The sequence below is a fragment of the Saimiri boliviensis genome, chromosome 4 (genome assembly GCF_048565385.1).
Source record: "Saimiri boliviensis isolate mSaiBol1 chromosome 4, mSaiBol1.pri, whole genome shotgun sequence".
NCBI classification, from domain to species: Eukaryota; Metazoa; Chordata; class Mammalia; order Primates; family Cebidae; genus Saimiri; species Saimiri boliviensis.
This window is the reverse complement of record NC_133452.1, coordinates 7156365-7171234: the sequence shown is the minus strand read 5'-3', so window position 1 is coordinate 7171234 and position 14870 is coordinate 7156365. Positions and strand designations below refer to the sequence as shown.

The 14870-nt window shown below is 42.9% G+C and overlaps 1 protein-coding gene across 6 annotated transcripts in view; it reads left to right on the top strand.

Annotated features, from left to right (window-relative positions):
* The first annotated feature begins 2799 nt into the window (after positions 1-2799).
* The window catches only part of QKI (QKI, KH domain containing RNA binding), a 169427-nt gene continuing 157356 nt past the window's right edge, over positions 2800-14870 (top strand). For 2 of the 6 annotated variants that reach the window (XM_039465548.2, XM_039465559.2), the window contains exon 1: positions 2800-3420. In XM_039465548.2, coding sequence (XP_039321482.1) covers positions 3279-3420 — 142 coding nt within the window. In that variant the 5' untranslated portion in view covers positions 2800-3278. The remainder of the gene's footprint in view (positions 3421-14870) is intronic. The other 4 variants (XM_039465555.2, XM_039465577.2, XM_039465566.2 and 1 more) reach the window with 3 other exon arrangements.

Here is a 14870-nt window from a genome sequence, read left to right as displayed (position 1 = left end):
ACCACACCCCGCTTTTTTGTATTTTTAGTAGAGACGGGGTTTCACTATGATGGCCAGATTGGTCTTGAACTCCCGACCTCGTGATCCACCCATCTCAGCCTCCCAGAGTGCTGGGATTCAGGCATGAGCCACCCTGCCGGTTTTTTTTCTTTTTTTTTTTTTTTTTAAGAGAAGAAACCGTTAAGGAACTGTGAGGAAGTGAGGTGATCTACATATATTTGAAAAGGTAACACACAGTATCTATTATAAAATGCTGTAACCATAAGAGATTTAATACACAGGAAATGAAAATTGCCTATCATTGTTCTTTAATCTAGTTTAAGTGATTGAGCCTTACGAAACTGCAGTTTCCATTAGACAAAAATGGTGGAATACTGCCATAAAATTCAATCTGACTTACTGGATACGGTGAGAAACAAAAGCAAAAACAGCTTTAGAATATTATTGAATTTTAATCCCAGACACAGGAGTCATTAGCTGCATTCTTACACAAGTTACTTAACTTCGTCTTTCTTGGGTTTCCTCTTATTTGTAAAATGGGGATAACAGTATATAACCTAAGCCCAAGTTGTACTGATGATTAAATGAAATATATATAGAGAGAGAGCCTTCAGTATAGTGCCTAAAAGCTTAATAAGCGGGCCATTAAGAAGGGAATTGCCTCTTTTGCACTACCGCATCAAACCCTTTTACAACTATTTATTTCTCTAACTGCAACAGCATTCATTACTTAAGAGACCATAGCTTTGGATCAAGTTACTACTCCTTGCATTCAGAAAGTTCATCTTCAAAAAGGCAATTCAGTAAGTAAATATTCTATGGCTCTAAAAACAGCTAAGGCTGTTTGGAGAACTTAAAGTATCTGAGAGTTAAACATTTTTTATGTTGTCTACCAAGCCTATTACATTTCCTCCGTCAAAGTAACTTAATTTTAAAAATGAACTGTGTGCTTGTTAAATGAAAAGGCCAGAAGCTAATGGTCACTCAGCGCTCGTTCGAAATTTTTAGTGCTTTCAGTACAACTCAAAACCAGAGGTGCTCCTCAGAATTTGCGCGAAGCAACGTTTTACAAAAAAAAATCAGCTACGTTCACTGTTAAGTCAGAAGACAGAATGATTAACAGAAAATTTCTGCCGCGAAATACTCTCACAATAGACACCTGGATATTACATAACTTTGCATTATTATCAGAATGTCATAAAGCATTTGCAACAAAAGGCAGATGCAGATTTAGGAACTGCCGACTTCTACAGATCAAAGAGGACTTCATTGTTGCCGTTCAGGACATTCTTCCAATAACTGCTGGAAGTCCACCACACTGCACAGAAAGAGCTCTTCCCTTTGAGTTCTTTCTTCATCTGCGAAAATGTTGACTTCTGCGTCTCCGACTACGCAAAGGCGCTTTATCTCCTACTGCGGCTTCATTCCCTCACGGAACACGGATGCCATCAAGGAGGAAGCATTTCGAGCACGACTGACGCTCCCTTATTGTCTGCTAAGCCGCCGCGCTCGGGTCTCGCTACGATTCGCTTTCAGAATAACGGGAAGGTGCCAAGACCGGTTCCCCGGAGGCGCGCCCCCCGCGCGGCCCGGGCCCCCCACGCCCGCCGCCCCGGTGGTGCGCACGCATGTCCGCGCAGGCTTCCCGCCCGGCGAGCGCGAGGCTCCTTTCCGCCGCGTTGCTTTCCAGCCTCCCAACAAATCACGAACACCGAAGGGAGCCACGGCGGCGACGGGAGATGCGTCGCGCGTGGTTCCCTCGGCGACGAAGCGGGAGCCCGGCACGCCGACCGAGGGCGCCCCGCGCAGAGTCCCGCAGAGGCGGACGCCGGGGCGCGCGCCTCAGAAAGCCTCGAACTCCTGTCCTCGGTGCGCCCCCACCCCTGCAGCCGAGACCCGCGCCGCTGCAGGCCCGACGGCCAGCGCAGGCCGACCAGCCCTCTACACGGCAGGCGACGCGCCAGGGCACCCGCCGAAACGGCCAGACTCAGACCCTAGGTGGCTGCCGCCCCCAGCGCCGCCCCCGCCCCACGCAGGCGCACTCCGGGCCCCGCGCCTCCCCCACCGCGCGCCGGCGGGGGCGGAGCGACCCTCAGAATGGGCGTGGCCACCAGACTCGACGCGCGCACGCGCTTTGCAGCCCCACAGCTACGTGTCGTGCCACGTGACGCCCACCCCGAAAGTCCCCCGTGAAGCAACAGGACGTTAAAAAAATTTCTCTTCTGCGGGGTGGATGAGAGGTTCTCAAAAAACTATAGTAACGAGGAGCGAGGCGGAGGCAGCGCCGCCGCGTCCCGCTGGGATTCCTCTCGCCCGCCGCGCCGGCCACGACCGCGCCGCGGCCCCGCCCGCCCCGTGCCGTGGAAAGCCCCGCGTCCCCCCGCACCCCGTGGTCGACAGCCTCGCAGCCCACACCCTCCCGCCCCGGGCGCCCGGCACGGCGGCGACCCCGTCCTCTGCTCCCAGGCCCGGGCCCGCCCAGCGCCGCCGCCCGTCACGCTCCCGCCGCCCGCCCCGCCGAGGAGGCAGGGAGGAGGTAGCCAGGCGCCAGCGGCGGCCAGGGTGGGGGGCGGCGGGCAGCGGGCAGCGGGCTGCGGGAGCGCGCCGGCCCGGCCCCGCTAACGGCCGCCCTGCGCGGCCCCGCCCGCCGCCCGCCCCCGGCCCTCCCCCCGCCGCCGCCCCTCCCCCCGCCGCCGCCGCCGCCGCCGCCGCCGCCGCCGCTGGCAGCGCCGCCTGAACTGAGGCGAACTCCGCCGCCAAGTGAGTGAGGAGGAGGAGGAGGAGAAGGAGGAGGAGGAAGAGGAGGAGCGCAGTCAGAGCGCGGCGGCAGCGGCAGCGGCAGAGGCGCCGCGGCGGGGACCAACCCAGAGAGACCCCCGAGCCCGCGGCACAGGCGGCGGCGGCGCTCAGCGGGCGCGACCAGCCGAGCTAGCGGCGGCCCGGCTCCTCCTCGTCCGGCGCCGGCGGCCCGCGCCCCGCGCCCGCACTCGGCCAGCCGAGACCCGCCTCCCGCCGGCCTCGTGAGGGACGCGCCGAGCCGGGCGGCCGAGAGCGGCGGCGGCCGGGAGCGCGTCGGGCCCGGGCGGAAAGTGCCTGCGGGGGGCGGGCGAGCGCGCGGTGCCGGCCGCCCCGGGGCTCGGCGCGGGAGCCGGAGCGGGAGCCGGCGCGGAGCGGGACGCCGGGTCCCGAGCGGCCGGCGGCCGGGGCTCGCCCCCGCCCCTCCCTCCTCTCCGGCGGCGGCGGCGGCGGCGGGCGGAGTGAGCTGCGGAGCCTGGAATATGGTCGGGGAAATGGAAACGAAGGAGAAGCCGAAGCCCACCCCAGATTACCTGATGCAGCTGATGAACGACAAGAAGCTCATGAGCAGCCTGCCCAACTTCTGCGGGATCTTCAACCACCTGGAGCGGCTGCTGGACGAAGGTGAGCGCCTCGCGGCCCCGGCCCGACCCCCGCCGGGGCGGCCCCTGTCCCCGCTCGGGATGGTGGGGAGGGCGGGAAGGTCACGGCCGGGCGGGGCCGCGCGCCGGGGCGACGGGGAGGCCGGGAGGGCGCACAAAGGAGGCGCGGGGCCCGGCGGGCGGGCGGGCCGGGGTGGACCCGCCGGGGCCGGACGCCCCCCGCCCGGCCGGGACCCAGCGCGGCCGGCGCCCAAGTTGGTGCGGTGCGGGGGGCTGCCGGGCGGACGCCGCGGCCCCTCTGGCTTCGGCGGCCGCGTTTCCGAGAGGCCGGCGGGGGCCGCGCGCGCTCGGTGGTCCTCGCCGAGCCCTCTCGAGAGCAGGCCCACGCCGCGCCGCCGGCCTGGAGGACGCGCGTGTCCCCGGCGCGGGCCCCGCTCCTCCGCCCGCTCTCCCGAGCCTGCCCTGTGCGGACCCCCGCCGCCCCGCGTTCGGAGCTCTTCCTCCGGGTGGGACCGAAGCGGGGTTCCGTGCTTGGGGGATTGGTGCCGCGGGTAAACAGTAAGTGGAAGTCAGCGTGGGGCTCGTTAGTTTGAGAACATTCGGTAGGAGACCGAAAGTAAAGCCGGCGTAGCCGACAGGGAGGACGAAGTGACGGCGAAAAGCGCTTTTTTTTCCTTTTGTTTGGGGAAGCGAGAACTGTTAGGGAGTTGAACTTCACTTTTCGGGGGTGGGGGGGGTGGAGTGCGAAATACCGCGATGACAGATCGGAGCGCAGCCTGAATTAGGAAGAACTTGGGCGGAGGGTTTGCTCTCGGGGACGCAGCCGCCTGAGTTTGCAGGACAGGGAATCGAGACGTTTGGAAAGGGCGAAATAAAATTGAGCCGAAGTTTCCGAAAAGCTGTATGGAGCGCTGTGGGGAGCGAAGAATGACAAGAAGATTAATGTTGACCAACTCTGGGATTTCCTTAAGAAGTTCTCATAGCAGTACCTGGAGTATTTCTAGTAGCTGTGGGTTTCTGCGGACGCCTAGAGAAAAAAAAAAAATGACCACACACAAAAAAATCTGTTTCGAAAATCGACTAGCTAGGATTTTTTTCTTTTTCTGCTTAGAGGCACCACCAGAGGACTGTATGATGGAAACCAAAAACTGTAGGTTGAAGAGATGAACAGTGGAGTTTAGGTTTTTCGCAAGAATTTCGAGATTTTAAAAATAGAGTCGGGGAAAAGGAGTTTGAAGCTTGGGGAGTTGGAATGTCACTAAAGAACAAAAGGCCGGAAATGTTTACATGATAAAAAGATGGTTAAAGAAGAATCCCAGGAGTTTTCGTTGTCTTGAAAGTCGTACAAACAAAAGTAGGAAATGGTTAGGTGTTACGGCTTTCTTGTCGTTTTTGCTTCCGTATGTTAAACATGCAGCACTCACCCACATTGAAATGGGCATTTTCCACTGTTGGAACAACAGATCTGTTAATTTCAGATTGCTCCAGAGGAAACTTCAGCTGTCCCTTTAAGGGGTTCTGCTTTTCCTATTTGTGTTGGCATTTGAAAGATTGTGGAGGCAGAAAACTTTCTGGAATGTCAAAAAAAAAAAAAAAAAAAAAAAAAAAAAAAAAAAAGCTGGAACTCTTAAATTGCGTATTTCCGAATGTGAGCGCTAAGGGGCGCCAGTTATTTTTTTAACCATGAAAATGGTTGGAACGAAATGTGTAACATACACAATAATCTGACCTATATTAAATTTAGTTGAAACTTAAGTTATGGATTATTTGATTTGTCATCACGTGTTCCTATAGTGTTCTCGAACATTGAAAACACTTTTCTTAAAATTATTGGCACAAGTTTATGACGTTTTAAAAATAACATTTTCTCCTTTTGCATATTTTGGTTAAAGTTTTAATGGTGCTAATAACAATTTCTGTTAAAAGATTTTTTTCTTGAGTGCAGTTGTTTAGAAGGAATCCTTTATCGACGATAAAATGAAAATAGACCTTGACAATGTTTAGGGTTAATTAAAATTAAATTGCATTCTTGAAATGTTGAATTCAGAGACTATAGGAGATTCAAAAAAAAAAAAAAAGGTTTGAAAATACTTCACCTTAGTATACTGCTTAAAAAGCTGCATACTTCTGAGTTTCTTTAGTTTGAAAGGGCTTCTCACTTGTGCTTTTATGTTGATCTAAAATCTCTTCATAATTTAGAGCTGGTTCCTTGTTATCAAGTTTCTAACCTTTTGCTTTAATAATTTTTAATTTTTCAAATCCAGAAATTTGAATTATTTCACTATTTTTAACCAAGGTGTATTTCTCTCTGGTTGGAAATAGTAATCGTTTTGAGTTTAAAATGAAGGAGACCGAGAGGAAATCTTATGTTTGTTTCCCCTTCCCCTTGTAATGTGGCTTATTCCATCTCTCATATTACTCTAGTTTTAGCCTTGTCAACTCCCAGTGTAAAGATTGCTTCTGTATGGCAGATAATATGTTTAAAATGGGCAATATAATGACAAGGAAGTTTGACTGTTTTTTATCAGACCAGTACAAACATGCAGGAAAAAGGGCTATTCCTTAGTGTGGAATAAGCTGTTTCCTGTAATTGTTAGCCTTATTATAAACTTAATTTGACTTAGGAAAAATATTGGTTTCTGAAGTCCATCACTTTTTTTTTTTTTCCTGGATGATTTGATTGTGAAATTTGGCAACTTGTGTTTTACCCCTTTGTGGTTTGTCATTGTCCAAAACAAATTAATCATGACTTCTGTTTCTGGTTAGGCATTACTTTTTGTGTTGTTTCTTACCTGTAATGCTTGGCTGAAAAATTACTTTTAAATTTAGATAAAATTTAGTAAAAATTTTACTTTAGTGATTGGCTTAATGAAGTTAACATATTATACTTAAGAGTAGATGTATTTTTTGATAATTAGGAATTTCAAATGAGACTTTTAAATTTTTTATTTTAAAATATTTTTCAAAGAATAAGCTTTTAAAAAATTTGTCACCTTACGAATTTCCATTTGGCAAGTTACAAATTTGTGGATTGTGTTGGTTTTCCTAGTTGATGAAGACTTGAATGTTTTAGAACGAGTATTTTAATTCCTTGCCAAATTAACCTTTAGCCTGTATCTTGACTGTGGACAGTCCTTTTGTTTTACTGCTTGTTTTTGTTTTTGTTTTGTTTTTTGTTGTTGCGGGTCGTGGAGGTGCGTGTATCAGCTCTTCCACTCAATTATCTTCAACATGGCTGTTTTTTAAAGTTGTGAATACATTCTAGATTGGGCCCATCATATAAAGGATATAAACTTGAGTTTGAAACCTTTTATTGAAGATGCAGATGATTACAGGATTACAGATAAAACCTAGGTCTTAAACTGCTCTACCTTTAGAGAGAAGTTTTCAACTGAACCCTGAGAGCAATTAATACATAGTTTTTAAGAAACCAATCTTTTTTATGAAACTGAAACAGCAGTAGTTAAATGGAAATTGTCTTAATAAATTTTTATAATTTACAATTGAGAAGAAGTACAGTCTATTAGACTTAATAATCCTGAATTAGGAGAAAATGGAGAATTAGTATCTTAAAAGCAGATTTTGAGTTTTCAATTTTTTAGGTAGAGGAGGGGTTAAAACCACTAGCTAATATGGAAATAAAAAATGTGTAATGAGGAAGAACAGTCTAAATCTTTTTATCAGAAAAATTAGCTTGTGGCTCAGAAAAAGAGAGCAGATGGATTAGAATGCCACATTACTGATTTGAAAAATATGTTTTCATTTTCAGATGGTCTTTTCATTTGTTTTTATAATAAATTTCCTTTCTGACCTCAGTTTAGTTTCTAACCTGCCTGCTCCCTCTCTTTTAAATATATGAGTAAAAATATTTTGTTAAAACTTGCTTTAATAGTTGACATTTTTTCGTGTTAATGTTTGTTTTCACTTCTTTTGCCTTAATTATTGGATGTATTTACTGTTTTCCTACCATTATTTTTTTTTTTCCTGAGAACTCATTTACAAAAGCTTTGACTTAAAAATTATATGGTTGTTGATATTTAGAGGTCTCTTGCCATAGAGATTTCTTACAAAAATGTTTTCTTTTTGTCTGAATAAGCAATTATTGTTGTCAGTAATCACCTGTAACAAACAGATTTTACTTAAGGTGAAATAATCTGTTCTTTAGGAACTAAGGTTTTGCTTTTGTACACAAGCCCTTGAATTAGTTGTAGTAAGAAGGAAGCAACTATTTATAATCACTTATTTCCATGATCTTTTCTCACCCAGGAGGTGTCATCAGCTATGTATTGGCAGTAATGGAAAAGCTCGTTTGTATCACCATGGGGTATTTATTAAATATTCATTCTGTACTTTTAAAGCTAAATTCCCCTGTAGGTGGAAGGTGATTCCTTTGTAAACTATCCAGTTTACATGTTTTATAGTAAAAGTTGTATCCGACTGTAACACACTTGAGTTGATAGAAATAGATCTCTTTGCTAGTCACATTTACTAGTATATTTGGGATGAACACTTTCTTACATGACTGAGAATGTCAAGTTAAATCAAGTTAATTTGACTTCTTAAATGCTTTATGCACATTTTATTTCTGTTACTGCCTCACTAGTCACTGTCACTTTCCTGGAGCTGATTGAAATTGGTCAGTTTCCCATAAGAGCAAATGGTTTTTGTTTTCTTTTTTCAGGGAAATAGATTTCTGTGACAAAAGAAGTGAAATATAATGAAATATTCATGCTTTGACCTGACCTTCACTGAAGCATGATTCAGATTTTTGTTTTTGAGACCAATATACTTAGACATGTAAGGGCTTTCCTTTTGTTTTTTGGTGTCCTTTTCAGTTTGGGTTTGATATCAAGGAAATGAATTACACCAGTGTGATCATTGGGGTAACTTTTTATAAACTTACTGGAACTACAGTTTAATTTACTTGAGAAATTCAGTGTAGCTAATACATTTGTTTGATTTATTTGTTTGATGTTACAGTTGTAAGCAAAACTTGCTCTTCTCTGTTGGAGATGGAAAATGCTATGATATTGTTGGGTTTTGTTTGTTGATAACTTAAAAGGCAGCCAACTGAGCAACTTTCTGCTATTGGTATGTCAGCTGTTACACAAGTATATCCAAGGTTCTATTTTAAGGCCAAGGGATGGGGGGTGGTGAGTGGGCCTATGTTAGGAGCTCATACAGATATATACCAACTTTTTATTTACATGATCAACAGGATTTCATTTTTTTCCCCACCTGTGCTGTATTTGACATTAAGACCGCTTGATGTGAATTTTAAGTGCGGTAATGTGTTGTTTCCCCTTAATGATAACTTTTAGGGAATATTTATATCCTTTTTAAAAATTGGTATTATCAGTTTAGGGCCCAAAATAGCTAGATTATTTGATGTTCAAGTAAGGGTTTTACAGTGTTATTTTCATTTAATAGAAAAGCACAACTAACAGTAAACTTTTATAGTGAATATAGTTTGTTACGTTAGTGGGACTGTTAAGAAATTTGTTTATAAATATAACCCCAGTCTTTGTAGGGTACTATTTTCTATGGAGTGATCATTATAGTTAGCATTGGAATGTTATTATCTGCCCTATAAAAATTACTTTCTTGAAGATGCCTACCTTAGAGCCTGGCATATGTATACTTTCAGATGTTTGTTAAATGAAATATGTTGACATCTTAACATCATTTTTTGATTTCTAGTTTCTCAAAGACAGGCTATGTGCACATGATTAAAAGAAAACCCAGAGGTGACATTAGAAATATTGTCTAATAATTTTAAGAAATGAAGCAATTGTGTGATTGGCGATAGTTTTGTGCCATTAGAGGAAAAGGCACTTGTATGTTTTCTTAAAAATAACTTTGAAAAAGTGACATGTTATTTGTAGTACTTGCCATCAAAGGTGCTTATTTTACTTTACTGTCATTGTTGGGAAGGAGATTTAGAAAGAGAAGATTGCTTTACTTAAGCAGTGTAGTTTCTTGCCAGTCGTTACACCAAAGGGTATCAATTCATAAACAGAGAAAAACTCCCAGTGCTCATCTCAGCTCTGGAAAATTTTGGCATTTATGGACTTATATAGGTAAACCTTCCCCCCAGTTAGTTACCCTTTTCAAATTCCGCATATAAATAGTTCTTGTACTCCATGCAAAGCGCCATAGGTCGGAGATTTCTTGTCCCTAAGTGCTGCTTTGATGTGTTCAGGGTAAATAAGGACTGTATTTGAATGATTTTAGTTTAAGAGAAAGCTGAGTATGTGGCTGATTGTCATTTAACACAAATAGCTATTTGTTTTAAACACAGGTGTCTTTAATTTTAAACAGTGCCGTTACTTAGAAAACTGAAAAATTGAAGCTTTCAGTGAACTGAAACTTAGCTCTTTTTTTTTCTTTTGAGCCAGAGTTTTGCTCTTGTTGCCCAGGCTGGAGTGCCATGGTGCGAACTTGGCTCACTGCAACCTCCACCTCCTGCATTCAAGCGATTCTCCTGCCCCAGCCTCCCCACTAGCTGGGATTACAGGCACACACACAACCACACCCTGCTAATTTTTGTAGTTTTAGTAGAGATAGGATTTCAACATGTTGGCTAGGCTGATCTCGTACTCCTGACCTCAGGTGATCCACCTGCCTCAGCCTCCCAAATTTGGGCTTACAGGCGTTAGCCACCTTACCAAGCCTAGCTCATTTATTTCTAAAATGTCTATTACTGTGCTTTAGCAGTAACAGTGTTTGAAAATCTGTGATGAATTTTTAAAAAATATATTGCAGAAGTGATTTATCTAGAATTCTGCTATTAGCAAGAAAATGGCTGTACTTAATGTTTTTGTCATTTCTTCAGTTTGTTGATGTGGAAACTCTAGTTTGAAAATCCAGCAATCCTATCAAGTCTAACAAGATAAATTATGTACATAATATTGCTTCATGTAGTCTTACATTTTTGTAGAACTAAATTTGAGGCTGGGGAAATGAATCAATTGACTGTGTTTCTAACACATTATTTATGATAAGCAGAATTTGTCATATTCTGCTTAGCAGATGATCAGATATTGAAGTGTGAGAACATCATTAGCTGGGTGTGGTGCCTGTAGTCACAGCTACTTGGGAGGCTAAGATGAGAGGATTGCTTGAGTCCAGAAGGTCAAGGCTGCAGTGTTACAATTGTGCCACTGCACTCCAGCTTAAGCAACGGTGAGTCCCTGTCTTAAAAAACAAAAACAAAAACAAAACATCAAAATGGAGTTACATCTATAAAGTGGCACCACATTATGATCACAATATAAGTAAAGGGCCTGTGTGTGCAGATAATTATGTCCGTAAGTGAAGACATGCAGTGAAAGTGAGCTGGCCTTTGTGAAATCTTTGAGAGTAAGTACTGGGGCTGGTTAAGTTCCAGCTGAGAAAGGTTTTCGAAATGATGAAATACCTGGTTGACCCAGGGACTGAATAAGTAGCAGGCCTTAAGTAAGCACCTTGTTTTTTGCTTTAGTGCAGGGCAGGCCATTGTAAAGACTGGGCATGATCTCCTGGTCGGTAGCAAATCATTGGGAAGCCCTTGACTTTTAAGCTAATTTTATAGTTTGAAATATATAAGGAAAAAAAAAAAAACCCAAGAAGACGTTTAGTACATTTTAAGAGTAGAATTAGGAAAATGCATGGTTAAAAAAATCATGCAGTTTTAAAATTTGGAATCTTCAATGTCATAATTTTACTGGTTCTCAAAATTATCTTGCAGATTATATCAGAGGTCTGTGTTTTAGAACTACAGGGGACCTGAGAGTTGGGGGTATATTCGTAGGTGCAGAGACTGAGATCCGGAGCAGTTGTGACTTGCCTGTGTCTCAAGGCAAGTTGGCAGCAGAGCTCTGGAGCAAGACACTCACTTCTCCCCTCCGGACCGTTTTGTAGTGTGCCTCTCCACAAGGGGAGCTGGAGGGAAAAACCTGGAATATTTCCATATTTTAAAAAGCTGCTGCTGTTGCTTCAAGTTGTGAAGGTAAAGAAGAAAAAGCGAATAATTTTTTTTTTACTAATTCTGTGTTATGCTGGTCTTGAACAAATAAATGATGGTCAGATTCTTAGAATTTATTTTTAATGATAACTTTATAATTAAGAGGCTAAAAGTGAGAAAGGCATTTTTAGAGGATTTCAGTTCATTCACTTAAACTTCTTTGTAAGCAAAGGCCAGAGCCTCAGTTTTTTGACTAATACAGTAAAAATAAATCTGGGTATATTTAATAATGTTATTGCTATTATTTTTACTGCTCAAGAGGAAACTTTCGATTAGGTGATTTAATATAGAAGTATACTATTGCTAAGTGATTCAAGTCAGGAATGTGTATACTTGTGTCAGTTTTAGATCAGCATGGAGTAAACAGCCCTCCAGTTATATCAGGTAGGTAACTGAAGAGTGACACCCAGGAGGTGGATGGTTATGAATTGAATGGAAACAGTGCTGCACCATGTAGCTACCACATCGTATTCTTGATGCCAGCATCTGGAGGATGATTGACTGCTCATTTCAAATAATGCAAACAAATTAAATGTAAGCCCGGGTTCTTTGCTGTGTCACAGTAATTGTATCCCTTTGATACAGTTGTTACAAGGCAGGTGAATACATTTATTTAAGAAAAAAAAAGATTTTTCAAACCAGGGTCAAAAAAATTACCCTGATACTGCACCTAATTGACTATTGTCGCTGGTTCCACCAGGGTTGCAGTGATGCCCCCATTGTCATGAGAGTATTCAAGTTTTAACTCTGTATGTGTGCAAGTGCACATGTACATGCATGAGCCAGCATAAAGATGAAATGAATTTATGTTTCTGGGCATATGCTGATGAGACCCTGTGGTGAAGCGGTGAGTGTTCGGGTACTATAGACCTGGGATCTAATCATGACTCTGCAGTTAACTGATTAGTTTGGCAATCTTGGACGAGATAACCTCTCTGAACCTCAGCTTCTTCATCTGTAAATGAAATTATCAACTGCACTGCCAACCTTAAATCCAAATACTCTGAAACTCGAGTATTCGGAAGAGTCTCTCATACTATAAAGTAGCAGCAGCATCTGCTGTCAACATTTTAAAATTGTTTATGATAAACAATTAGATAAGCAAAGCAGCTTTTAGAGAATAAAGAAAAAGAGAGAAAGGTAATTTAGCTATCTGGGTTCAGCTAGTTTTAATGCGCACGAGAATCACTTAACACTCTGGTAGTTTAGAGGAAGTCACTTCGAGCTGAACTTGCCTAGATACGTTTATTTGAGAAGTGGAACCTGAGTCGATGTTAACAGTTGGTATGATTTAATGAGGTAAATGGGAGGTGCGGCAGTGCCAGCACCATGGCGATGGGAGACTGCAAGGCTTAGTCAGGAAATACGTACAGATTAAGTTAGTTGGAATGGCAAATGCACGGATCGACGTAGTGGGAATTAAGAGAAGACTACGGTGAGAAGACGGTGAGGGCTGGATTGTGGTGGGCCTTGAAGGTCAGAATACGTAGTCTGAATTTTATTCTGAAGGTTATAAGGAATCTTTAAGGCTTGGATTATTTTGAGGTGTCAGAATGAACTCTTTGTGGATAAACTAATGAGAATGGATAGAATATATAACGGTTTAAAGTAGACATTGAATTCATTGTGAAGAGTCAAGCTATTATGTGTGTGGTTAATCCATTAGGAAAATTTTTTTAATAGTTATATTTTGTCAAAATAATAATAAAATATTTATATTGAATTTTCTGTATTTTCAACTCCTTACAGATTTTTTAAAGTGTGTTTTAACTAGAAACGAACAAATCTGTCTTTTCTTTACCTACAGGTTAGTATATTTGTCCTGAAGGATTGAGAACGTGGGGCTCAGGTGTCAGCCCAGTTTTTAGTAACTCAGAGAATTGAGCTTTCATTTCTTTCTTCCTTTTTTTTTTCTTTTTTTGGTATTTTTAGTAGAGACGGGTTTCACTATGTTGACCAGGCTGGTCTTGAACTCCTGACCTCGTGATCCTCCCACCTTGGCCTCCCAAAGTGCTGGGTTTACAGATGTGAGCCACCGCGCTTTCGTTTCTATATGAGCTAAAGACAGTTTAAGAAACTCATGGGAAGAATCTTAGGAATTCTTAAAGAAAATTTTGTCTCAATTTCAGAGGTTGATTAAATATGTTTTACCAGGTTCGATGTGGACTTTAAAAATTTAATTGTATTAATTTTTGTGTTTAGTTATTTTAAGTAAAAGAGAGAGATCTTGACATTCTGTCCCTAAAGAAATACGTATTTGTGTATCTTTAAGAATTAATGCTTTCCTACATAGTGACACTACACCAAACAAGATGGGTTAATTCTACAGGTAATGTAACAACTAGTCCATATTCAGATTTCTTAATGGATCCCCAGATAGATTGTTCAAACCAGAATCTTACTCAGTACCACTCATTAAATCTGGTGGTTATGCCTTTTCAAACCTAGAACCGTCTCTCTCTCTCTCTCTCTCTTTTTTTAAATGACATTGATTTAACTTCCTTGTTTAGGACTTATTCCTTTATGCCCTGTGTGTCTGTCTATTACATTGGAAGATCTAAAGTAGGTTCAAATAGAGCATCTTCCAGTAGAGAACAGGCACAATAATAAATCAGGAGGCATAGTAACTGGTTCAACCATCAGAGAAACAAAGATTGATACCTAGATTAGAGTGGTGATAGATGGCTCCTTGTGTTTTAAAGGTAGATTTTTTTTTTCTTTCTCTTGGAACCAGAAGGTAGACACTATATTAGGTTGCCCCATCAACATTCATACTTATGGCTTTAACCAGTTGGTTATTTTTGCCGGAATCAGATTCATTAGAGCTTGCACCAGGTGATATTCCAATTCTGCCATTCTTTCTGCATTTACTTGGCATTCTTTGAAAGGTACAGCTTTCTGACACCAACAAGTAAATATGTTACTGTTTCGAAGTAAGTGTCTAATGGGGCAAGCCAGATAGATGCTGCTGCTTATTATTTTCTCAAAGTAAAACGTTGGTTTGCTAGCTGCCTCAAATGGAGACCAATTTATTTTTTCTCGCTTTTCTAATCATCATTACAGACCCATGGATTTCATAGATTCAGCGTATTTAAGTAAACTATAATTAATTTTGATGTTAAAATTATTAGAACTTTAGCTAGTGATAATTTTGATGTTAAAATTAGTAGAACTTTAGCTAGTGATAGTCTCCTTTATCTGTTGAACTCCTTCTTGCTCTATGGGGCAACTTTTTCTTGGGCATGTAGAAAAGTTACGCCCCAAGCTCCCCTTGTGCCTTGCCTGTTCTGGAGCTAGACTTGGCCATTTCTCTGATAGGATGATATTAAAGACTTGAATTTAGGTGTTGACCATGTTCACTAATCTTAGAATGTGATTACTTCTGAGCCATTGTCTGTAGGCAATACTGATTTTAAAATTGATTCGTTTTTATGTTTTCAATTCAATTTTAACATTTTAATTTTATA